At 34.0% G+C, this 27928-nt stretch overlaps 1 protein-coding gene and 1 non-coding gene across 2 annotated transcripts; one reads left to right on the forward strand and one right to left on the reverse strand.

Moving 5' to 3' along the window:
- Positions 1–1857: 1857 nt before the first annotated feature.
- Trnaa-agc (transfer RNA alanine (anticodon AGC)) lies at positions 1858–1930 on the reverse strand. The gene has a single exon. It is a non-coding gene; the product is annotated as a tRNA-Ala (tRNA).
- Positions 1931–2213: 283 nt separating this feature from the next.
- Positions 2214–22369, forward strand: LOC144446098 (structural maintenance of chromosomes protein 3-like). The gene is made up of 29 exons (XM_078135804.1): positions 2214–2351; positions 3219–3294; positions 3776–3814; positions 4127–4266; positions 4539–4618; positions 5168–5246; positions 5642–5759; positions 6431–6545; positions 6954–7014; positions 7459–7539; positions 7944–8108; positions 8927–9048; positions 9263–9407; positions 9707–9879; positions 10337–10436; positions 10780–10940; positions 11542–11683; positions 12166–12316; positions 12641–12860; positions 13615–13888; positions 14452–14526; positions 14994–15102; positions 15789–15949; positions 16449–16679; positions 17134–17301; positions 17805–17876; positions 18259–18436; positions 18853–18959; positions 19855–22369. Exons 1-29 carry the CDS (start codon positions 2337–2339, stop codon positions 19924–19926), a joined length of 3630 nt encoding a protein of 1209 aa, XP_077991930.1. The 5' UTR covers positions 2214–2336; the 3' UTR covers positions 19927–22369.
- Positions 22370–27928: the final 5559 nt, after the last annotated feature.

Consider the following 27928-nt stretch of genomic DNA (forward strand, 5'->3'; position numbering starts at 1 on the left):
TTTTTCAAATAGGAAGACAGAGTAAAGTTACATCCAAATTTTATTTTTTCTCAATGTTTGTATAGAGAGACCTGGGGAAGACTAGCATTTGGCTATCCAGGTTTATCAGTATGATTGTTAATCCTCTTCAAATAAAATTTAGTTTAAAAAATATAATATATAAAAGTTGATATCAGTTTCTAATCCATATGGCCACTTTGATATAAACACAGGTGTAAGATTTATCAAAGCGTATTTGATGTGAATATTTTAAGATTTGAAGCCAAATGTACTTGACAAGTTACCAGGGAAAACTCATTGCACTAATCATGTATACTGCCATTTTGTTTTCATGTACTTTCTTTGTATCAGTATTATGGTGATGCAAATGTAAATTTACTAAAACTTGGTATTGGTTTCATCACAGACCCTCCACCCTATAGTTTAACATATTATTTGGGTAGGCATTATTGCCATTAAGTCGTTTTTGGATACAGTTGGTATAGAATTTCTATCCACAATTCTGTACCAGTTTTGACAACTCAATATCCCAGTACAATGAGACAACATGATCTAACTTATAGTGGGTGGAGGGTCTATGGTTTCATTCACTTTCACTTATCAGTTAGGAGCTGGTGTTGATTTGAACTAAAGTGGAAAGTGAAGTACTGTCATTGGTTGAGAATAGTCAACTGAATAGGTATACTCTCAATCAAGGTTTTGGGTTTTGGTTTGATAAGATTAAAACACAAACTAAAGCTATTGTTGTGATTTGTTGATTATAAGCTATTGAATGTGTTGGTTTCATTGTACTCACAGTAGGGTGGCATTTCTAATGACCTTGCAGTGTATATTTTTGGAGACTTCCAATGTTTACACTGTCTTGATCACAAAGGTAGTCTGTTATCACCAACTTGATTAATCTACTACATTGAACAACAATAGTTTTGTTTATATCTATCTGAAACCAGAGTAGTAAGAAAGAATGTATATTAATTTGTTTCCACAGCAACGAATTTAATGTACATTACAAAGGTTTTGATGCACACGAATATTAGTTTCAACTTTTTAGCATCGCATGCATTGAGCTGCAATCTACCTTGTTTCATGATCCTCATCAGAATGACAAATTCCCCTAGTTACTGTTGGCCTCTAGGTGGCAGTATGATCAGCCGATTGTAGATGCCAGGTAGTTTGATGTTGAGCATCTGACTTTGATCAAAAGGTCAATACTAAAAAAATGTTGAACTGTATACTTGTGCATTGTAATGTTTGTAATTCATTTGAACTACCAAGCTGATGAATATTTTTGGTCAACTGCATAAGTATGAGTATGCAACAGAATGTTGAAATGGATACTTATAAGAATTGGTAATTCATTTATTTGTAACATGTAAAACAATCCACCAACAGAATTTTTCTTATTTAAACAAGTTTTTTTTTTAAATGTTTCATTTATTTCAAAGACAATAAAATCGTTGAACAATTCACATTGCAGTCAGCAGTCACTTTATTAATTGGAACCACAGGGTTTTGCTTATTATAAACAAGGCAAAAGCACAGAGAAATATCAACACTTGCATGAAAACAAAGTGTAACACATCAATTCAATATCAACGTTAACATTAAAATGCAACAAAAATAACTACATATTTCCTATGTATAAAATGATCACTCATTTATATATGGATAAAACATACTTTGATTTCCATTGCATATTAAAGAATGCCAATATTGATAACTAAAATGGTATATCGCTAATGCCTAGGAGTTTGAGTGGCAAAAAATGTAACTTGAGATGAGGGAAGTGAGAAAAAACAGAGAACAATTAGAGTGGAATGTACACTAACAATATAGAAGGGGGGAAAAAAGGATATCTGGAGAATCCGGGCATCGATCCCGGTACCTCTCGCATGCTAAGCGAGCGCTCTACCATGTGAGCTAATTCCCCGCCGCTGATGACAGAAGTGGTTCTTACTTTATTCAAATTTTGTATTGCAAACTGAGCATACCGCAAGCTAAGCATTAAAATCGTCTCTGGATATAGTTTATGCAGTATCTATCGAATATTCTGTACAAATTTCGACAACTCGATATCACAGTACAATGAGACAACATGATCGATGAAAATAACTCATTCGGTACGACGATAAGAACAAAAGAAATCTCCATTTTTTTATCCCGCCAAAACACAAAGCACTAACGCAGAGGGCGCCATATTGAGGACAGACGGACGGAAGGAGACGATTGTTATTTGGACCCTGCTATTAATTCGATGCCGTCGTCGTTTAAAGCAGATTTCGTCCAAGTGGATGTAAAAATTTGATAATTTGTTATCTTTTCTAACTTACAGTACGATGTACATTAAGCAGGTAAGGTGCACATGGTTTATTATTCAGATTATATGGCATGTGTTGAACAAAAGCGTTATCGTCCATATCGACTCCATCGAGTAAGCAAAAGCTACATTGAGATTGATGTAGTTCTCTTCTACTTTTGGCCAGCTCTGTATACCAAAACGACTTATGACACGTGTTATGTTCGTTTTACCTTATATGTATGCTTAGGATTTGATGGACGTTTTAATTCGATAATGGAAAGATATCATTTTAAAGTTTAATATAGGCTTTATCATGGCATGCATCAACAACAACACTGATCCACGATTCCACGTTACTTGCAAGGCTTGTAATGGTACAGTACTTTAGTACTGCGGACAAACAACACGATGGCCTTCTGCAAATATTGTATTATACCGTTGACTTGAGTCCACGCTTCTCTGGTCGAAAGTAATACCTGAAGTGTCTTGAAAAGGAAGCCGTTCCTGGCTTACTGCATATGCCAAATAGTTACTGTTGTGATTGATATTATGATAAAGATGCAAGTTGCATCATGCAGTGAACTTGTATCATAAATTATTGTTTAGTTGTTAAACACTTTGGGCTGCTACATGTGTATGAACGTTAATGATATATTGACATTTTAGAATTTATAGCGGAATCAATGATATATGCATAACATGTAATTTTGAAATTTTCATAGTTATCACTATTTTGCAACTTATAGGGGTTGAGCTAGCTAATTAGTGTGTAACAGGAATGATGCAAATTTGAAAATAAGTGTTTATCCATAATTTTAAGTAGGCTTTGGTTAGCAGCATCTTTACATGAAGAATGTATTTCTTAAAAGTTGTGATTAGTTAATATATGATTTTTCATGTTTCATTTTTTTTTGCCCAGGTCACCATCCAAGGGTTTCGAAGTTACAGGGATCAGACAGAAGTTGACCCATTCAGTTCTAAGCACAATGTGATTGGTAGGTCAAGTATTATTTGTATTACTATTGTACGTATGATCAAGATGAGTTGACACAAACTACCTGTAGTTAATGAAATATAAGGATTGAAATAAAATTCTAGTGCTATCATTATTTTATTAACACTAATGTGTTTCTAAAACAAAAGAACATATTGGTATGACCATTGTGTTTTTGATGTAAATTGTAATAAAAAATATGTTAGTAATGATACAAGGTTCCCTATCAACAATGTACCTCATCAAAGATAACCTCTGTATGATACTCTTAGGACATTACTTTACTTAGGTTTACTAAGTTCTGAATCTAGTAAAACCGGGTAAAGTAATGTCCTAAGAATGTTTTTTGTTTGATGTGGGGTAGGGGTGGGTAGGGGGTCTTAGTTATATTTCTAGCCTCTTTACTAGAAATTATGTACATCCACATCACCTATTGATATTCTGGTTAAAATAATTCAACAATACTTGCCTTTTATTTACAGTTGGAAGAAATGGATCAGGCAAAAGTAACTTCTTTTATGGTGAGTTAATGAAACCTAAGATATATTACTTTTAACACCTTTCTCATTCCTGTGTGGTCTATATTGATTAAAAAATTCCACTTTAAAATAGAATTTAAGATTTTCTGGTATAAAATAAAAGACAACCATAATGTGATAATCATACAAAAAATGTATTGAGAATTTCAGTACATGTATGTTTGTTGTGTTTGGTGTGTCTTTACTCCAATGTCACACAGAGGTCATAAAGTTGACTATTATGGAAAGAGTATATAAAATATGAAAATATAAAGGATTATTTATGTGTGTGTGTATGTTTTATCTTATCAATAGCCATCCAGTTTGTCCTCAGTGATGAATTCAGTAATCTTCGACCAGAACAGAGGCAGGCTTTGCTTCACGAGGGTACAGGACCCAGGGTGATTTCAGCATTTGTTGAGATTATCTTTGACAACTCTGATAACAGATTGCCAGTAAGTATAGATCTGTGATTTTATTGACAGAACCTTTCTTGCCTTTGTGTTGCTTTGTTAACATTTATGATCTTTGATGTATGTGTGACCTTAAGTAAGGTCACTGAAAGAGTGTGTCAGAAATTGAACATGATGGGTACAATAAACATTTAACATTTAACATTTATTTCATTTCTAAAGCGCTTCCTCTATTTAAAAGAAAATATTCAAAAGCGCTGCACAATAAGTTAAAATAAGTTAAACATATGACGTTTGCTTTGTTGATATTCTAGATAGACAAAGAAGAGGTGGTTTTACGTCGTGTTATTGGGTCCAAGAAAGATCAGTACTTTCTCGATAAGAAGATGGTCACGTAAGTTCATTATCATGTAAAAGTAAAGAAAAGCGATAATTAATATCTCTTAATTTATATATTGATGAAAAACAGTTGCCTGTCAGTCATAGAAATCAGTTGGTCCAGCACACTGTCAGAGCCTTAGAAAACATTGGCCAGGACAAATGAATTACCCTGTGTAGTCCTAAATGGCTCCATTGATGACATAATACTAATGTGAGAACCTGAGATTGAAACCCTGGCCATTTTAAAATACAAAATGTATTGGGCAAATGTTGTAGCACATTTACTCATGAAGTTTAATTACATTTCTGCCAATTCAACTGACTTGAAGTTATGTTTTGCATATATGTATGCTCCCGGGGAGTTGAGGAAGACTAAAGGGCCATTGTGCCATTCTGATCCAAGCCAGGGGTAATAATTGTAAAGCGCTTTGAGCACGGACTGTGAAAGCGCTATATAAGAACCCAACATTTATTTTATGAATACTAGAACCTAATTAGCTGCCAGCTGGCTGAGGTAATTGTCCACATAAATTGATCTTGTTTGTGTTATTTGAATTTACAGGAAGACTGATGTGATGAACTTGTTGGAGAGTGCTGGCTTCTCAAGAAGTAACCCTTATTATATTGTGAAACAGGGAAAGGTGAGATGATTTTTTTTTTTTTTTTGTAATTTAAGGTTTTTTTATTGGGTGTTATTTGTAAAGTGTATACATGTCATGTTACATTCCAGTTCTCAAAAGAGCAATGTTTACATTGCAATCCATTACCATTTATGTTACATATGGAATGAGGGGTGGGGGGGGGGGGTTCCATTTCTTTAGAAAAGGTGAGATGATTTTGTGAGCACAAGCATTAGGAGTATATGCTCCTCTCCTTTTATACATAAGTTTATGGTTGTTGGTATTTGTGTATTTATATTCTATTGTGACATTTATTGTGAAATGTATGAAATCCACTGAAATGTTGATTTTATGTGACAAGTGTTTATGTTTGTATTTATTTATTTATTTATTTATTTATTTATTTATTTATTTAGATTAATCAAATGGCCACTGCTCCTGATTCTCATCGTTTGAAGCTGTTAAGAGAAGTAGCTGGTACACGAGTATATGATGAAAGAAAATCAGAGAGTCACACCATCCTTAAAGAAACAGGTGACATAATAATTTAGTAATCCTTTATGAATTTAGATTTCCAAGTAAAATGTATAAATGGTGAAATTAATGATTGGATAGCATTGCCCAATACTTTTCTTAGTGTTTTAACTGGGAAAATGTGAGTGTCATTAGAGGTATTGTCACTTAGAGTAGACGATGAGCAGTTAACAGGACTTTGGTATATGGTGTTATCTATCCACCCAACATAGGAGGCTGAGCCAATAACTTCTCATTCCAAAGGTACTAATGTCCACAGTTATGCATAACAGTTATTGAATCAAATATTAGTCAAATATACAAAATGTTACCATTAAAATATGGAAAGTCGATGCTACTGTCGAGAGATTTGAACAACTCTGACTATCTTTACATCAGGTAAGCAAATGTAAGAACGGTGGGATTGTAATTAGTTTTTATAGCTGCAGCCTGCTTTGATTTGTACAGCTAATGTCAATTTTATAATTATGATTTTCATCCAGATAGGTTGCCAAATATGATAGAATCATCATATACTGTAGTTGTAGTTTTGATGAGGTACTACTACATATTTTATATCAAGCTGCACTTTCCTGACCAATATCCCAAATGATCCAATCTGAAACAATGGTATGATATCCAGTGTATGTTGAGCATGTAGTAATGATATGTATGTATGTGTACATTGACAGAGGGCAAACGAGATAAGATTGAAGACCTGCTGAAGTATATAGAGGAGAGATTGCAGACACTTGAAGAAGAGAAAGAAGAATTGAAACAGTATCAGAAATGGGATAAGATGAGAAGGTTAGATTCTCTTAGCACGCTAGGTTTTATCTTTGTTGAAGAAACGCCAGGCCAACTCACGAAGCTAGCTTTATTGAGTAACTACATACATACATAAACCACATCCAGCGTGTATTTATGTTTATTAGCGCGCCCCCAGCCCCCGACCTTTCCTGAACAAAGTACCAACGAATATTACAATAGTTTATTTACGAGGTACATACTGCGTTCAAGTAGAATTTAAAGATGTACAGACACAAAAATTATCAGAATGGATATTTACAAAATAAAGATCAAAGATTGTAATTTCATCCTTATTGGCAAAACAAGTGTAGTGGGATAATAATGTGTTATGAAAATACTCAGAAACAACAGAAGTAGAACATGTGTCCTCCACTAATCAATGTGTTTGTATGACATGTTTTACAGGTCTTTGGAGTACACTATTCATAACCATGAATTAACAGACACAAGAAAGAAACTGGATGGTGTAAGTAGTTAGTCTGTCTCTTGTATTACTACAAACATGTTTATTTCTGTGCTAGATTTACTTCAGCTGAATATGTCCGAATGTTTTTTTCCGTGGAAATACCTCTAGCTAACACACACGATCACTTATTACATTGTCGTTGCTTCTGATATACTTGAAAATGCCATTCCGTCAAATTATTCAAGTTCTGAAATAAATACATTGAAGATAGATCAGAAAGTTTATTCACTCGCCATCCTTGTGTTATATTTTAGAAGTGTCACATCAGTCAGGTATTACACTGACTTTACATAAAAAATGAAAAATAAATTGAAAATATAAAAAAGTTCATTCATTCATTCTCCAGCCTTTTATTAAAGTTTGTATTTCACTTTGTGTTTTCATAAGTTTTAAAACAATCTGAAGATAAACAAAAGATTCATTCATTCTTTATTCTTATTACAGTTGGCAGAGAGGAGAGAAAATAGTGGAGAGCGATCCAAGCATCTACGAGACATGCATGAGGCAGCTGCAAGTAAAACCAAGGTTTGTGTCTTTTTAACTTCAATTTATTTAGAACACCTAAGTGACGCATCCATGCAAAGTGAAAACAAGTTTGGGTTGGATGAAGTTAATAACAACAATTTTACCTACCCAGTCCTGTTCAGGTTGATAGACATTGTCAACTGTCTGTTTGCTGGCTTTACTGTGAGTAGGTGAAACGTTACTTGTACATGTAAAATATTAGCACCCTTGATTTGGAACAAGAACTTATTATTACTATAAGCTAAGTAATCTGTAAAAGGTTTTATTCAATGTGGCTATATGTTTGTGCTTTCCGATGAAGAAGATCCTCATTCTTGTGAAGTAGAATTGTATGAAATGAAGTACAAACGTAGCCATACAGTATGTTGAAATATACTAACTGTGACTTTACATTGGCATTACAGAGAATACAAAAAGAGATGCGAGATATAGCAAGTCGACTTCATGCTATAGCAGAGGAGAAAGATCAGATGAATAATGAAAGACAAGATTTGTTGAAGAAAAGAGCCAAATTAGAGTTAGACGTAAAAGACTTACAAGATGAAGTTCATGGAGACAAGGATTCCAAGGTCAGTGCAACCTTGATGTACAGAGAGACAAAAATGATATGACTTTGTTGTAGGGAAAGACCAGGTTGTCATGTTTGTGTCTGCTATACTGCACTTCGACCACCCCAACAAATGAATATGTTCTAGAAAAAAATATTTGTTATGTTTGTGTTAGCTGTACTACACAATGTGGTAACCTCATCAAATGATAAAAGTAGGATATAAGAAAAGACCAGGCTGTCATGTCAGTGATGTCAGTTTGTCTGGCATAGTGAGGGATCACACACACATATTGATGTTGATACTACAAATGACACTAATGCACACAGCTTCAAGTTTGTCTGGCACAGTGAGGGATCACACACACATATTGATGTTGATACTACAAAGTGACACTAATGCACACAGCTTCAAGTTTGTCTGGCACAGTGAGGGATCACACACACATATTGATGTTGATACTACAAATGACACTAATGCACACAGCTTCAAGTTTGTCTGGCACAGTGAGGGATCACACACACATATTGATGTTGATACTACAAATGACACTAATGCACACAGCTTCAAGTTTGTCTGGCACAGTGAGGGATCACACACACATATTGATGTTGATACTACAAAGTGACACCATTCACTCAGCTACATGTTTATCTGATCAGGTCGGTATTTTGTGTGTGTGTTACCCATTGTACACAACATAGTCAAATCATGAAATCACTACATTGCTACAAACATTGCCTTATATCAAATCTAATGTATTGGCTAGAGCTGCCATTTTGATTTCCAAGTTAAGTGAAGTGATTCTGATTCTGATTCTTATTCTTATTGTAAATTAGATGAAAATCGAAAACCAACTTACAAAACTAGACGGTGAAATCAGTAAGAAACAAACAGAACTTGATGATATCTTGCCTCAATTTGAAGAACTACAGAAAAGTGAAGAACATTGCACTGTCAGGTAAGAATAAACAGATGCCTCAATCCTTCCAAGTATTGACAAGAATGAAAGAAAGATGTTTTGAAATTAATGTGGAGGAAATGTTGGATATTGTATATGAATCGATGAACTGTCGGATTCTTGTGCTACATGTATGGAGACGAACATGTTGTCATGAACTGTGTACATACACTTTCGGAGAGATAATAGATATTTGTTGTCTGTTGTTTCATAGGTTAGGCATGTGTGAGCAAAGAAGAACAGAGCTGTTTGCAAAGCAAGGTCGTAAAAACCAATTCCGCACACGTGAACAAAGGGATGACTGGATTAAAAAAGAACTTAGATCTCTGAACAAATCCATCAGAGATAAAGACAATCAGGTAAAGTGAGTCCTTGGGTAAGATTTGAACCACGATTGTGACAGTCAACCAGCTGTATAATCGGGGACCTGGTAGAACTTAGGTTTTGCAAAGTATTATAAAATGTACTTATAGAGGACGCAATGGATAGTATGCTACCCAGAGAGTTGGGCGAGTATAAATAAAAGGTGCTGCTTTAAGTTTGTGCCAAGGGTAATAATCGTAACACTTAGAGCATAGTGTCACTGTGGAAAGACACTGTAGAATATAAAAACTTGCATGATTTCATATTAACTTTCCGTGGTTTTGTTGTTCAACAGATATCAAGACTGCAGGAGGACATTGCTGCTGATTATAAAAAGAATGAAGAACTTGAAGCCAAGATGCAGAAACTAAACATGGATATAGAACAAATGAAAGACAATGTAGAGGGTATGAATAAACAGCATTATGGTATGAAGAAGAAGAAAGATGATCTCCAAAATGAGAGGAAGTAAGTTTTAAGAAGTTATGAATTTAACCACAGTTCAAGAGGTAGACTTCTTCATATTAGTGTGTCAGCATGTGAAAATTTACATGTAACCTTATCACATTTACATGTAACCTTGTTGAGATTCATGTGGTGTATTTAGCTGTTATTTTGGCCTTATTTTGAATACTAACTTTTAACCAATACACACAACATGCTTTTGATCAGCTGAGAGCTTTTGACTGCAAACAGTCAGTCTTGTTCGCTCATGATAGAGGGTGCTGTTGATGAACAAGCGCTTTCAACAGCAAAGGGTCTTGTTCACTCATGATAGAGGGCACTGTTGATAAGCTGAGAGCTTTCAACTGCAAACAGTCTTGTTCACTTGTGATAGATAGTGCTATTTATGACCACATCACAATACCTTACTTTGTTTGACTAGACTATTTATACATGTGTATGCATTGATTTGTTTCTCCAGTTTGCTTTGGAGGCAAGAAAACACATTGCAACAAGAAATGAGCAATACCAAGGAAGAATTACACAAGAAAGAACAAAATCTGAGATCCATGATTGGAAAGGTATGTCAGTGTCATTGTAATCAGTCACTCTATCTGCCAAACTTGATTAGTAGTCTTGAAGTAAGACCTTGGATCTGTACTCGGAAGGTTGCCGAACAAAAGCAAAGGACGACTGTACCTGTCCTCTGGTGTGCAGCTCCAGGTTGGGCAAGCCCTCAACAGCACCTTTGGTGCTATGCAACCTCTGGTCATTTTTTAGCCCGAGGGTCTAGCAGCTAGATTACATGTATATAGGAATACATGAAATTATGTCATATCGTATGAAAGGTGACGTAATCAGAACGTTTGTGATTTACCATAGAGAAAGTCTATATTTACTTGTGTGTATTTGTTCCACCAACAGGCCGTTCTAAATGGTATTGACAGTGTCAGAAGGGTTATGGATACTTTCCGTCGAAAGAAAGTCAATCCAGAGATCCTCAATGGTTACTATGGCTTAATGATTGAAAATTTCCAAATCCCACCAAAGTTTAACACATGTGTAGAAGTAACAGCTGGTAACAGGTAAGTACATCAGTCCATGTAACTTGTCAGAATAGTCAGTAATCATACTATACACTTACCCGTCTGTGAGGGCACTAGTAGATGTCTTTTACCATGAGGGCTGAAATAGTTGCTACATAACAGCATGATGGGTCATGTGACATCTACTAGTGCCAGAATAAGACCAGGCAATAAGTATTTTATAATTTTAATACTATTCAACAAAGCAGTTTCAAAAAATACATCAGTTGCAGCGAGTGCAGCATTAAGGTCATGGGCTGTATATACACTTGTACCGGTAGTCAGATTCACAAATAGGTGCATTAAAACAGTCGCCAAAATCACACCTTGTCACCAGTTGAAGGGAGTGATATATTCAGTTGCTTCCATCTACATGTAATATACTACATTCATGTGTGAAATAAACTATTATATTTTCATATGCAGCACTGGTTTGTCATGTTGGCATCTCAAGCTCGACAAAGTTTTGTCTACAAACTTATTTCACAGTAATTTGCAAAATATATAACTTCCGTATACTAGTACTTGTACAAAAGAGAATAGACGTAAACTTTAATACATGTAAGTATTTCATGTGTGACTTTTATTGTTTTGATTACAGGTTGTTTCATCACATTGTTGCATCTGATCTCATCGCTACAAAAGTACTGACAGAAATGAACAAACAACATATGGCTGGTGAAGTCAACTTTATGCCACTCAATAAACTCAATGTTAGAGACACTACCTACCCAGAGTCACCGGTAAGTTATAGTTTTAATGTGGTCATATGAATGGGGTTGATATGTGTTGCTTATAGACCCTTTGTTGGGTTCAAGATGCATTGTGTGTCTCCCCATACAATGACATGCCTTATATTCTGTACATGCAAGGGGTTGCATATGCTACACAGGGGGATGATTGTCACCTGACCGTACTCTGAGTTTACCAGTAAAACTCTTGTCTGTCAGTGATGGCATTTAGTCTGTTGTTCAGTAAAATCACTTACAGTTAAAGAGATCAACGTGTCTTTCCATCTTTTGACTTGAAAATGTTATTTCAAATGTAATAAACAAACAAGCCTACCTATGTTGGAACAGGAAAATTGACTATATTGCAAAAAAATTGTATTGGCTTCAAATTGCAGTTTCAAAGAAAGACAGGATTTTGAAGGGTGGGCTTTGTAATTGTAAGTTGATGCATTAGTCTTCAAATTTAGACATCATATGTACTTTATCTGTTTTAGGATGCCCTGCCCATGATCAGTAAGTTAGCCTATGAGGAAATGTTTGACATGGCTTTTAAACATGTCTTTGGTAAAACCTTGGTATGCCGAAGTATGGATGTTGCATCTCAGTTTGCCAGGACCCATGGACTGGATTGTGTTACACTAGAAGGTAAGAACCAATGCATAACATTCAAGCTACCTTTAAAGTTCAGGAGTTGTCCACCCTGTTTAATTAATAAGAAATTCTGTTTTTTTTGGTACTTGATGGAATCTGCAATAAAATAAATGTTCTAGGGAAGGAAGTACAGAGTGACATTGACAGCCCAACATAATAGAAGGGTTAGAGCTATCTTATAAATTTGTTCCATCTGAGTAATGGTGGTGTTGGATTTGGGAGGGGAACTTATTCTACCGATAGTAATATTTATCAGACATGCTGAGAGTGACAGAGTTTTAGCAGATTGTATTTAGATTACTGATGTATATGTTTCAGGGGACCAAGTGAGTCGACGAGGTGCTTTGACTGGGGGATACTATGACACAAGGAAATCACGTGTTGAAATGCAACGTGGTATCATTGATTTGAGAGAAAAGGCTGAACAACAGGAACAGCAGTATGAAGAACACCGAGCCAAGTTGCAGAAAATTGAAGTTGAAATTACTGCTATAATGAGTGACATGCAGAAACTAGAAACTAAGAACAGAAAGAATAAGTAAGTATGTCTAAAATCTAACAGTACCCTTGATTGCGATGGTTCTATTATTTTATTCTGTTTCCCAGGACCTGGCTGAGTGTGTATTTCTTGAATCTACATGGCCAGATTAGAAAAAAAAACATCATCATTGATGGTAAGGCTCTATCTGGGCAAAAATTAAAAAGGGACTGACAACATGCAAGTACAATCTAGATGGGAAAGATATCGCCCTCTCTTCAGTGAATAGTGGATTAATACATATATAGTTATGTCTGTATTAAAATTGTTCCTTAGAAGTCAATCCTCTGCAGTTGTAAATGTTATTAAACTGTAAACGCTCCATAACAAATGCTATTATAGTGACTTTCTGTAATAACAAACAACCTTTCTTGTCCACTAAACTTCAAATTGAGTACACGCTTCACTATACTCCATTATAGATAACCTTGTCATTTCTTCCTATGACTTTGTTGTTAAGAGGTTACCCGGTACAGTCATTTCAGTTGGTGTTACTCTCTGATATTCAAGGCTAGTATATTTTATAGGATAGTGAAGGAAATGAGATCCTGTTGGCTCTAATCCACATTCTCATATAATATTTTGAGTACAAAGACGGAAAAGTAACCATTGAGTAATGTGTTCACAATTATTTTACCTCCATCTTGTTATCTTCAACTTTTGCACCTTTTACCATGTTAGTATAGACATATGCAGTCATTTGTTCTAAATGTTGACCTTTGACTTGCATGTTTACCTTTGACCTCTTCAACAGAGATATATTTGAACAAATGAGGAGTGATCTTCGAATTCAAAGAGAAGAGAGTCAAGTCATTCAGAGGTCATTGCAACCTAAAGAGAGACGATTGAACAGTTTAAAGAGTAACTTGGAAGCCATGAAGAGTACCTTACAGTCACTAGAAGAGGAAATGGGAACTGATCTGTTATCACAACTCAGTGTCACTGAACAGAAAGAAGTGGATGCGTTGAACGATGAAATCAAAGATTTAACACAACAGAACAAAGATACCATGAATCAGAGAATTAAGGTGAGTAAATTGTCATAGTTTTGGGATTTCTGTTTGTGTATTCTTCAATCAGTGTGTTTGGTACAGAGTTTGGGAACCCTGCAAACAGAAAGTGGGAAGTAAGGTATTAATTTGTGACAGCTCCTACACATTGTACCATGATTTTGGTGGAGGAAACCAGGTAACATGGCTGGAGAATTCTACCTGCTTACCATCTGTGGTAATACTGTACATGTACAAACACTGATGTCTCCAGACTCAGGTACATTGGGATAGAGCTGTGTTATTCATGTACACAAATGCATCTATAATGATTGTAAGGTTGACTTGAAACCAATGATCTAGGCCTCTGATTATTTGAAATTACTTGCCGCTGTACATTATGTTGATGATCATGAACAATATATAAAGGCAGATGTTATTCATTTCCATAGTATTTCAACAAATTAGAGAAAACTTGTTGAAATTGGAATTCATTATACTTTAAGCATTCAAAATTGTTAGTAAATAGCCACAAGTGAAAATATAATAGTGCCTTGGTTTGGTATGTATTACTACTAAAATCAGAAACATTTATTTTACAGTTGGAGGGACAGAAAAACAAGCTTGAAAATCTCTTGTCTAATAATCTCATGCGGAAAAGAGAGCGTCTCCTTCAGGTAAGTGGCTTTTATATTCTTGATTTCAATGGAGCATAGTAAGGCCAAATAGAAAAAACTGTATGGACGCCTGTTTTCTTTCCCCAGTGATGTTTGTACATATTTAGTCAAACTATCACAGAAAGGGTATTCTGACTGACAGTTTGTTCATTTTTGGGTCAAAGCAATATTTTTCAAAAATAAAAACAACTGAAAAGATGAAATAAAGTAAAATAAAATCCTGGCCTACCAACCCTTATTTTCTGAGGCCATGTTACCAGAAACACGTTTTGTTTTTTTTTGTTCTGCCTAAGTGAAATATCCTATGATTTGTAGTTCCTTGAATTCCAGCAAATCTCATCAATGTACAGGGTTTTGTGGAAACATGTCTAATGATTTCATAACATAGACTTGCCACTGATAAGTTTGTGATCAGTTGATGAAATAGATATTCAAGCAACAAAAGTGAATGATATTGTTGGTTACAGGATTTGCAGGATATATCAGCTGAAGACAAACGACAAAAACTGGATACAACAACAATTGAGCTTCAAGCCGTTTGTTCAAATATAGATGAAAACAAATCAAGAATTGATGGTCAGTGCCTGTTTTTGTGCTTTTCATATTCTCACATGACTTTTTGTAAATTTCATGAAGTACAGGAAAGTACAGATAGTGTTACATAACTTGTTGATTTCATGGACACAACATTGTCTGATTACAAAAATACTAATAAAATTTGACTTATATCATACTTGAAAATGTTGTTTTATACCCAAAGTATACTTTGGTAAACTGCATACAGCTAGTGTTTTCACTGTTTGTCCACTTGTATGAATATGATTTTTAAATTTATTATATGTTATTCACTCATTAAAATCCTGTTCTTCTCCCCACCTTGTAGTTTTTGTGTACAAACACCTCCCCCCACCCCCACCCCCCTGGTAGAAAGAGGAATCAGGTACCACCTTGATCTGCTCTACAATATGTACAAAAAGCAAATTAATATATTTGAGTTTTGAACAATTGTGAATCACTTCTCGGTAACTACAATAGCGTTTTACCTCATTTTACAGTGTTAGTGAGTCAAAATAGAACACTGTCGACTTAATCTCAAGTGCATGTGTAGCATATGAATGTCATTGTGTGTTGATCAAAAATGACTTTTTTTTATGACACAGAAGGTAGTAAAAGTCTATTACAGGTAACAAGAATTAAAACAAGCATTGTTTGTTTATTATTGGACAGAAATCTAAAATGTAAAATATTTGTTTGCTTGACAGAAATTGAAAAACAAAGTGAAGGAATGGTAGATATGAAAAGAGAGTTACTTGGAGAACTGGAGGAATGGAAAGGACAAGAAAAAGACCACCTGGATAGAATTCAGGACGACACAAAGGAATTAGAAAAGATGACCAACAAACAAAGCCTTCTGTTGAAAAAGGTATGTTTCATTCAGAAAGCAAAGTTTAGATATCCAAATAATTTATATTATACCATGCATGAGCCAAGTTGAACAAAAAAAAATAGAATATATATACTGGTTGTTCTACATCACGGCAGCATGCATCTATATCACAACAACATGTGTCTACATCACTGGTTCTGCTGTGTTCAAAATTTGAGTCAAAACATTCAAAATTGTCATTACTTTCCTCAGTTTTTCTTTGATATTACTGGCGCTGGTATAATTATATGTTATTCTCCAAAAATTTTCTTCATTCACAGAAAATGCGCATGACCTAAGGATTGTCACTACTCATCTAGTGACTCATAGTGACAAAGCCCCTTAGATCACTCGTATTTTCCTCGACTGAATGAAGAAAAACATTGGGGAATAACATCTAAGTAAATAGTTAGGATACCATTCTTTAGTGATATAATATTACACAATCTCAATCTACTCCATTTTTTAAAGTGAATTTTTCTGTTTGATATTTCAGAAAGAAGAATGTATGCGTAAGATTCGTGAACTTGGTTCTTTACCTAGTGATGCCTTTGAAAAGTACAACAACTTATCTCTCAAACAACTGTTCAAGAAATTAGAACAATGTAATGCAGAGTTGAAGAAGTACAGTCACGTCAACAAGAAAGCTCTGGACCAGTTTGTCAATTTCTCAGACCAGAAAGAGAAACTTATCAAACGTAAAGAAGAGTTGGACAAAGGCCATGAGGTGAGGACATGGAGCCACTTCATTAAAAAAATGCAAGTTCAGGGAGTGTCTTTCATATAACCAATTCCTTAAGTTTCAACCCACACAAGTTTCAGCTTCCAATCGAAACTTGTGACTTTTGTATTGCTATGGTAATATATCATTTCTTCTTGCTTTGGTACGGTCAGTTAGCAAGTGCATGTTGCCTTGGTTAAACAAAATTTCATTTTTGTTTAGAGGCTTGTCTTTATGCCAGTGAATGTGTTGCCATGGTAATACACATGCATGGTTTAATGACAGGCTATCGCTCAACTGATTATTTGTGTTGCTATGGTATACATAAATTTTGGTTACAGGCTGTCACATAGTTGATAACACTGTTGCCATGGTAATACACATTGTTTTGCATACTGGCCTGACGATCACAGTTGATGACTGTTACCATGGTAATATATAAGTATTGTTTTGATTACAGGCTATCACACAATTGATGACTGTATTGGAACACAGGAAATATGAAGCCATACAGCTGACATTCAAGCAAGTGTCTAAGTATTTCAGTGAAGTGTTTCAGTTGTTAGTACCTGGTGGTCACGCTACATTAGTAATGAAGAAAGGTGACATTGACCAATCCTCACAGGAGGTATGTATGAATCAAATACTATTTTATGTTCAATTGCCAATGATGTTTATAAATATCTTAAGGTGATATGAATTGATGGGCTAGATTTCACTACATGTCATTGGTGCCAATGTTAAAATCTGTTTTTTTAGAAATTGATTTGTTTGTTGCAAGGCCAACATAGTTATAAGGTCTTATAAAAAGACAAAATTTGCTGTTGTGGGGCAAAATGGTTAAAACTATCATGATAGGGGAACACCAAATTTTGGCAGGTTACAAGAAACTGTCATGTGTCAGTGGCACATCAAATTTACTTTAATAGCGGCCCACACTGCTGAATATCCCAGTAATTGAATATTTCTACATTCAAAGCCATTGAGAGATGTGTCTAAAAAGTTGGTCATATTGTAACTTTTGTTACTATTAGTATCCTAACAGACAATGTGTCTAAAAGGTTGATCATATCATAACTGTTGATACTGTTAGTATCATATCATAACAGACAATGTTGATATATTTCACAGTTTGATAGTGAATCTGGAGGTCCTCCCGCTGGTACACCATTGGTAGAACAGTTTACTGGTGTTGGCATCAAGGTAGGCTGTGTTTAGTACTATGTTTCACATATTTCATCAGATTGCCATTTTCAGTGAAAGCTACTTGGATGTCTATGGACAATGTAAATAGAGTAACTTGTAGGCAGATTTCTGAAGGCATGCACTTTTATGCAACATCTGCATAAGGAAGTATAACATATTAGTTTGTTATGGTGAAATTGTTCATAAGCACATACTCAATTTTAGTTTGTCATAGTGGATTGTTCATAATATTGAAGCATGTACTCGATTTGAAATCTATATTTTGGGCCACAATATTATTTTTTGTCATGATAGAGTTTACACCGTCTTTGCTATGAAAAATTGTACCAGTAGCATGTGTAATACATTACTTATTAAACTCCAACAATTTCTGTATTAGGTGTCATTTTCTGGTAAAGCTGGGGAGACTCGTGAAATGCAGCAGCTGTCTGGAGGGCAGAAATCATTGGTAGCTTTGACCTTGATATTTGCCATACAGAAATGTGACCCTGCTCCGTTCTACCTGTTTGATGAAATAGACTCTGCTTTAGATGCACAGCATAGAAAAGCTGTAGCAGGTAAGTAATATGATGGATAGAAACTTAGACAAAGACACTATATTCAAACTGTTATCCTTATGTTATCACTGACCTGACCCACCTGTAGTCGTGAGGGACGGCTGACATTTTCAATTTTTGAATTTCACTTGCCATCCTCAAGTCTAAACACTCTCTATGGGCATGAAATCCATCCATACATAGAACCTCATTGGTTGAATACATAATTAGATATATTTAAATTAAATCATGTGATGTGATTGTGATTTAAATATTTCTAATTTTAGAGTACTGCAAGATCCTACTTTGTAGTGGCAAAAGTCCTTGGCCTAGGGAGTCTTTTGCATGAAAAATCTATAATACCCAGTAGTACAATTCACTCTCAATGGATGTAATATAAACATAAAGTATTTTTATTTATGACTTTTCTTTACCAGATATGATCCATGGTTTAGCAGAAGATGCTCAGTTTATCACAACAACATTCCGACCTGAACTCCTGGAGTCAGCTGATAAATTCTATGGTGTTCGTTTCCGTAATAAGGTTAGTGAATGATTCTAGCTACCAAGTGTTCATAGATTGGGAAATGAGTTCAATGGAAAGAATTAAGATCTACATGTCACAGTTACCAAGTGTCTGCATTAGGAAGAGAGTTGTTGTGTACAACCGTAAGGCATGTGTAAAACATTACCTGTAAAACATGTCGCTGGTAATAATTTCTGTCCAGAGTTTTCACTTAGTTTTTAGGGTAGGGGTCAATCAGCTGTTGAGCAGCAATGAAGCTGAAATTATTAAAGTTTACAGAAGATACAGAATAGTCTAAATGTGTGTTGGAATAGTCTTATAGCAAACATTACATGCATACACTATCCACACACATTCTTCTGTGGAAAATTTATCTTTCAGTTACATAAACATAAGGTGATAAATATTGAGTAAATATTTCAAAGTAGAAGGCCATAGGACAGTAGCAGACTATTCGGCCATTGGTTGATAGCTTACCAAAAACCCTGCCATCAATTTAAAATCAAGGGCTGTCAATTTTAAATCAGGAGGTGGTACAATCACTGTCAAATTATCACCCTGTATGCAACCAAATAGATTACAATATCATAATTGATTTATGAACTTTCCTTACTAACTTCCCAAACTTTACTAGGACATCTGGTATGATAGAGTGCTATGTTATTATATGTTTTATCCCAATGAAATTATAAACGGACGAATGCATAGGATGGAGCCCATTCACGTTTATTAATTTTTCATAGAATGACATAGCTCCCAACTTATATAAAAATGCTTCACTAAAAAAACTTATTATCTGTTACATAGATTTCCTCAACCCTTTATTCCATTTTGTAGTGAAATTTAGAATCAGTCCTTGCTTGGTGTAATTGTAAGAATACTTGACTCAATCACACTTCCATCTTTATTCTAGGTGAGTCACATTGATACAGTGACCAAAGAACAAGCCAAGGACTTCTTAGAAGATGATATGACACACAACTAAAGATGGTTATTACTTTGAAGTTAGATGACGATATGACACACAGCTAAATATGTTTATTACACGGATATTTAAAGTGGCCATATGGATGAGCATTGGGTATTTTTTTTGGATTCTTTAAATTTTAAAGCAATTTTATCATGGCATTCTCCTCGAAAAATCAATGTGAAACAATATATGCCAAGTCCTTGTTTGCAGTTCAATGAATTGCAAAGCATAATAAATGTGTAAAATGTTTGTTATTGTATGTACAATAACAAACTTTTTACACTTTTTTTGGCTTTTTGTAATGTATTAAGTGACAAACACAGACTAAGACAATGTTGTTTTTTAAATTAAAAATCCAAAATGAAACCCAATCCTTGTCCATATAGTCACTTAGTTTAAAGTCTACTTTAAACACATGTACACTTTTTTTTATAGTCTTTAGAAGTATTCAAAGTTATTGTTCCTAAATATCTTTATTACTGTTTATTGTCCTCAATACAGTGTTTGTATTTTTAAAAGTGTTGTTGTATTTATTGTATTTTAAGAAATGTTGAACCACAATTCAAATGTTCATATATTAAATTTGGTATCATGCCACTTGTGAGAGAGTATCCTAATAATACTGTATTTGTTGTACATCATGTCTCCACTAGATTAAAGTGTACACTGTCAGTATACAATGCCATGGTTTGGACCATGTAATATTGTGGTATTTGATCACAGTATACACAACTTATTATTGCTAGGTAGCTTACACAAGGCCCAAATCTATTATTTCACATTGTCACTCCTAAAGTGTTGATTTGGTGTTTCACTTAATATGTAACATGATAATTTTTTACAGACACTCTTACATCTTCTAATGCAAAAGAAACAATTGCACAGGTGCCATGCACAGTGTGTACAGTGGGGGATGTAGAAGTAGTCAAGTTTAATTGTAATCATGAACTCCATGTGTAATGATTTCGTTAGAAGCCTGTTCTTACTGCACTGTGAAAGAATAGCAATGCTTATCAGTGTTCAATGTGATTAGGCAATGGATCCTGCTATTGTGTCTCTGTTATTGTTAGTCTGTAGTTGAAATATGTCTATCTTTGTGTCAAAAACGTAATGTTCCATGAGTGAAACACCAAGCCTACATCATTTTTGCTGTAATACAGAAAACTGTAATTATCCCTGTAGTACAGTATTTCAGTTCATACTCAATGTCAGTTTGCTTCACTTACGAAGAATAAACTCTTCAGTATTAAAAATTACAACTACAGACTACAGCTAAAGGCTCATGTTGGTTTTTTGAACAACTTGATTTTGACACTTACTGTAATTTCACAAGTTCACCAATATATACAGTGTAGTTGGAATAGCGATGTAAATTTCCTTTAGTAATCTTCTGTAAAAGTTTACTTATAATTAGAGTTATTCTTAGGATAGTAAATTGTTTTGATTAATTTCTCACTAGAATTACTTTGTAGTAAAAATTGGAAAACTGAGTTTCAGAATTTAAAAAAAACATTACCATATGTCTGATCTCTAAATACGTTGCTTCTGTCAAACAACAGACAAACTGCAGAAAGTATCAACACTTTGTCAAAAATTATACTTTTACTTTTTGGCTGCAAATATTATGAACTGTGTTTGATGCAAGATGACTCTTAGACAGCTGAGAGCCTCTCTACATCAATCTATAGATGCCGGTATGCTTGTAACTTCACACTATGTTTCCTGTTGGTTTTATTGTATACACAGACACAAATATTTATCAAATACATACCAGTTTTGTGTTCTTGCTAATAAGATATATCAGAAGATGTGTGCATTATATGAGAGGCATCAATATATCAAGTTAACATGTACATGTACTGTAAACCTGGATATTTTCACTCCTACAAAATTTTGCAATTTTAGTCTTCAGCTAGTTCTCATCAAAGACTTATTTTTTTACTAATTATCAGACTGGTAACATTGTGTTCATGCATAAGAAGGCATTTTAGTCACTACTTATATTATTGGGTTTTTTCCAGCGAAATTAGCAAAATAAGTATTTAGTGAACATTTTCAGGTTTACAGTATAGCCTTGAAGTGGAACTACAAATGTATCAAATTCTCTCTTATCTAGTTAAAATTTGTCCTGAATTTGAGCACATTTTTGTCATTTATGAACAAATCTAGACAAGTATGTTTGTATTGTTTGATATCATTACATCATTTAGTCACATCTCAACGCTGCCAGTGTATTTTGTCACTACAAAATTAAAAAAAAAATTTCTGATATTCAAATATCAATTTATTGACAATGGAGATGTTTAGTTATAGATTTTAGTTATTGTTATGTTGTACTTTGTATTTTGTGTCATGCCAAGTCTGTGATGTGTAGAGCTCTTTTTTCCACCTTTTTGTGTAGTCTTTTGATGGGCCAAGTACCAATAGTGTTAATGGTAGAGTATGGTAGTTACTGGAATAAAGAGTTTTGAAATATATGAATGTGCGTGGTGTTTTGTGTGTGAAATACAGCTGTTAGTGTTAGTTACTTGCTTGGAGTATGTTGTGCTGCGAATGAACAAAACATGAAGTATGTAGTGGCCCATGGTCCAACTCCAAGTAAATAATATTTTAGAGGTTTTTAATGCAGAAACATAAAATTTAGAAATATATATCTGCGATGGGAAATTATTCAATGAACAGCTGCAATTTCTACTGGTCATCACTTAAATATCCCCACGTTGGTCTTTTCTTGTGTGTGTGTGTGTGTGTGTGTGTGAATTGCACATACCAGTCCAAACAGCCCCAATTTCGCATTTTTCAACTATTACGCAATAATGCGTTTTTGCAGTCCAAACGGTCCCAATTTCGCCTTTTTTGACCTTTGTGAAGAAATCGACTTTTGGCGATGAATACTACCCTCTACAGTTGACCTATCATTACAAATGCATTAATTAAAGTGTTGCGAGTTGTAAGAAATCTTGGTTAAGTTTATAACGAAAGTATGACATTTTTCATAATTTTTGTTTTAATTTTTTCAGAAATATTTATTTTAATTTTTCAAAAACCACTCTAAAAGACGTGTTTGATATTATGAAACGTAAATGAGGTGATTTGGTTTGGCCGTGGACACGTTATTATCGGTTACATACAAAAAAGTCGCATTTTTCAACTATTACGCAATAATGCGTTTTTGCAGTCCAAACGGCCCCAATTTCGCCTTTTTTGACCTTTGTGAAGAAATCGACTTTTGGCGATGAATACTACCCTCTACAGTTGACCTATCATTACAAATGCATTAATTAAAGTGTTGCGAGTTGTAAGAAATCTTGGTTAAGTTTATAACGAAAGTATGACATTTTTCATAATTTTTGTTTTAATTTTTTCAGAAATATTTATTTTAATTTTTCAAAAACCACTCTAAAAGACGTGTTTGATATTATGAAACGTAAATGAGGTGATTTGGTTTGGCCGTGGACACGTTATTATCGGTTACATACAAAAAAGTCGCATTTTTCAACTATTACGCAATAATGCGTTTTTGCAGTCCAAACGGCCCCAATTTCGCCTTTTTTGACCTTTGTGAAGAAATCGACTTTTGGCGATGAATACTACCCTCTACAGTTGACCTATCATTACAAATGCATTAATTAAAGTGTTGCGAGTTGTAAGAAATCTTGGTTAAGTTTATAACGAAAGTATGACATTTTTCATAATTTTTGTTTTAATTTTTTCAGAAATATTTATTTTAATTTTTCAAAAACCACTCTAAAAGACGTGTTTGATATTATGAAACGTAAATGAGATGATTTGGTTTTGCCGTGGACACGTTATTATCGGTTACATACAAAAAAGTCGCATTTTTCAACTATTACGCAATAATGCGTTTTTGCAGTCCAAACGGTCCCAATTTCGCCTTTTTTGACCTTTGTGAAGAAATCGACTTTTGGCGATGAATACTACCCTCTACAGTTGACCTATCATTACAAATGCATTAATTAAAGTGTTGCGAGTTGTAAGAAATCTTGGTTAAGTTTATAACGAAAGTATGACATTTTTCATAATTTTTGTTTTAATTTTTTCAGAAATATTTATTTTAATTTTTCAAAAACCACTCTAAAAGACGTGTTTGATATTATGAAACGTAAATGAGGTGATTTGGTTTGGCCGTGGACACGTTATTATCGGTTACATACAAAAAAGTCGCATTTTTCAACTATTACGCAATAATGCGTTTTTGCAGTCCAAACGGTCCCAATTTCGCCTTTTTTGACCTTTGTGAAGAAATCGACTTTTGGCGATGAATACTACCCTCTACAGTTGACCTATCATTACAAATGCATTAATTAAAGTGTTGCGAGTTGTAAGAAATCTTGGTTAAGTTTATAACGAAAGTATGACATTTTTCATAATTTTTGTTTTAATTTTTTCAGAAATATTTATTTTAATTTTTCAAAAACCACTCTAAAAGACGTGTTTGATATTATGAAACGTAAATGAGGTGATTTGGTTTGGCCGTGGACACGTTATTATCGGTTACATACAAAAAAGTCGCATTTTTCAACTATTACGCAATAATGCTTTTTTGCTGTCCAAATGGCCCCAATTTCGCCTTTTTTGACCTTTGTGAAGAAATCGACTTTTGGCGATGTATACTACCCTCTACAGTTGACCTATCATTACAAATGCATTAATTAAAGTGTTGCGAGTTGTAAGAAATCTTGGTTAAGTTTATAACGAAAGTATGACATTTTTCATAATTTTTGTTTTAATTTTTTCAGAAATATTTATTTTAATTTTTCAAAAACCACTCTAAAAGACGTGTTTGATATTATGAAACGTAAATGAGATGATTTGGTTTGGCCGTGGACACGTTATTATCGGTTACATACAAAAAAGTCGCATTTTTCAACTATTACGCAATAATGCGTTTTTGCAGTCCAAACGGTCCCAATTTCGCCTTTTTTGACCTTTGTGAAGAAATCGACTTTTGGCGATGAATACTACCCTCTACAGTTGACCTATCATTACAAATGCATTAATTAAAGTGTTGCGAGTTGTAAGAAATCTTGGTTAAGTTTATAACGAAAGTATGACCTTTTTCATAATTTTTGTTTTAATTTTTTCAGAAATATTTATTTTAATTTTTCAAAAACCACTCTAAAAGACGTGTTTGATATTATGAAACGTAAATGAGATGATTTGGTTTGGCCGTGGACACGTTATTATCGGTTACATACAAAAAAGTCGCATTTTTCAACTATTACGCAATAATGCGTTTTTGCAGTCCAAACGGTCCCAATTTCGCCTTTTTTGACCTTTGTGAAGAAATCGACTTTTGGCGATGAATACTACCCTCTACAGTTGACCTATCATTACAAATGCATTAATTAAAGTGTTGCGAGTTGTAAGAAATCTTGGTTAAGTTTATAACGAAAGTATGACATTTTTCATAATTTTTGTTTTAATTTTTTCAGAAATATTTATTTTAATTTTTCAAAAACCACTCTAAAAGACGTGTTTGATATTATGAAACGTAAATGAGATGATTTGGTTTGGCCGTGGACACGTTATTATCGGTTACATACAAAAAAGTCGCATTTTTCAACTATTACGCAATAATGCGTTTTTGCAGTCCAAACGGTCCCAATTTCGCCTTTTTTGACCTTTGTGAAGAAATCGACTTTTGGCGATGAATACTACCCTCTACAGTTGACCTATCATTACAAATGCATTAATTAAAGTGTTGCGAGTTGTAAGAAATCTTGGTTAAGTTTATAACGAAAGTATGACATTTTTCATAATTTTTGTTTTAATTTTTTCAGAAATATTTATTTTAATTTTTCAAAAACCACTCTAAAAGACGTGTTTGATATTATGAAACGTAAATGAGATGATTTGGTTTGGCCGTGGACACGTTATTATCGGTTACATACAAAAAAGTCGCATTTTTCAACTATTACGCAATAATGCGTTTTTGCAGTCCAAACGGCCCCAATTTCGCCTTTTTTGACCTTTGTGAAGAAATCGACTTTTGGCGATGAATACTACCCTTTACAGTTGACCTATCATTACAAATGCATTAATTAAAGTGTTGCGAGTTGTAAGAAATCTTGGTTAAGTTTATAACGAAAGTATGACATTTTTCATAATTTTTGTTTTAATTTTTTCAGAAATATTTATTTTAATTTTTCAAAAACCACTCTAAAAGACGTGTTTGATATTATGAAACGTAAATGAGATGATTTGGTTTGGCCGTGGACACGTTATTATCGGTTACATACAAAAAAGTCGCATTCTTCAACTATTACGCAATAATGCGTTTTTGCAGTCCAAACGGTCCCAATTTCGCCTTTTTTGACCTTTGTGAAGAAATCGACTTTTGGCGATGAATACTACCCTCTACAGTTGACCTATCATTACAAATGCATTAATTAAAGTGTTGCGAGTTGTAAGAAATCTTGGTTAAGTTTATAACGAAAGTATGACATTTTTCATAATTTTTGTTTTAATTTTTTCAGAAATATTTATTTTAATTTTTCAAAAACCACTCTAAAAGACGTGTTTGATATTATGAAACGTAAATGAGATGATTTGGTTTGGCCGTGGACACGTTATTATCGGTTACATACAAAAAAGTCGCATTTTTCAACTATTACGCAATAATGCGTTTTTGCAGTCCAAACGGTCCCAATTTCGCCTTTTTTGACCTCTGTGAAGAAATCGACTTTTGGCGATGAATACTACCCTCTACAGTTGACCTATCATTACAAATGCATTAATTAAAGTGTTGCGAGTTGTAAGAAATCTTGGTTAAGTTTATAACGAAAGTATGACATTTTTCATAATTTTTGTTTTAATTTTTTCAGAAATATTTATTTTAATTTTTCAAAAACCACTCTAAAAGACGTGTTTGATATTATGAAACGTAAATGAGATGATTTGGTTTGGCCGTGGACACGTTATTATCGGTTACATACAAAAAAGTCGCATTTTTCAACTATTACGCAATAATGCGTTTTTGCAGTCCAAACGGTCCCAATTTCGCCTTTTTTGACCTTTGTGAAGAAATCGACTTTTGGCGATGAATACTACCCTCTACAGTTGACCTATCATTACAAATGCATTAATTAAAGTGTTGCGAGTTGTAAGAAATCTTGGTTAAGTTTATAACGAAAGTATGACATTTTTCATAATTTTTGTTTTAATTTTTTCAGCGATATTTATTTTAATTTTTCAAAAACCACTCTAAAAGACGTGTTTGATATTATGAAACGTAAATGAGATGATTTGGTTTGGCCGTGGACACGTTATTATCGGTTACATACAAAAAAGTCGCATTTTTCAACTATTGCGCAATAATGCGTTTTTGCAGTCCAAACGGTCCCAATTTCGCCTTTTTTGACCTTTGTGAAGAAATCGACTTTTGGCGATGAATACTACCCTCTACAGTTGACCTATCATTACAAATGCATTAATTAAAGTGTTGCGAGTTGTAAGAAATCTTGGTTAAGTTTATAACGAAAGTATGACATTTTTCATAATTTTTGTTTTAATTTTTTCAGAAATATTTATTTTAATTTTTCAAAAACCACTCTAAAAGACGTGTTTGATATTATGAAACGTAAATGAGATGATTTGGTTTGGCCGTGGACACGTTATTATCGGTTACATACAAAAAAGTCGCATTTTTCAACTATTACGCAATAATGCGTTTTTGCAGTCCAAACGGTCCCAATTTCGCCTTTTTTGACCTTTGTGAAGAAATCGACTTTTGGCGATGAATACTACCCTCTACAGTTGACCTATCATTACAAATGCATTAATTAAAGTGTTGCGAGTTGTAAGAAATCTTGGTTAAGTTTATAACGAAAGTATGACATTTTTCATAATTTTTGTTTTAATTTTTTCAGAAATATTTATTTTAATTTTTCAAAAACCACTCTAAAAGACGTGTTTGATATTATGAAACGTAAATGAGATGATTTGGTTTGGCCGTGGACACGTTATTATCGGTTACATACAAAAAAGTCGCATT

The sequence above is a fragment of the Glandiceps talaboti genome, chromosome 15 (genome assembly GCF_964340395.1).
Source record: "Glandiceps talaboti chromosome 15, keGlaTala1.1, whole genome shotgun sequence".
In the NCBI taxonomy this organism is placed as follows: Eukaryota; Metazoa; Hemichordata; class Enteropneusta; family Spengelidae; genus Glandiceps; species Glandiceps talaboti.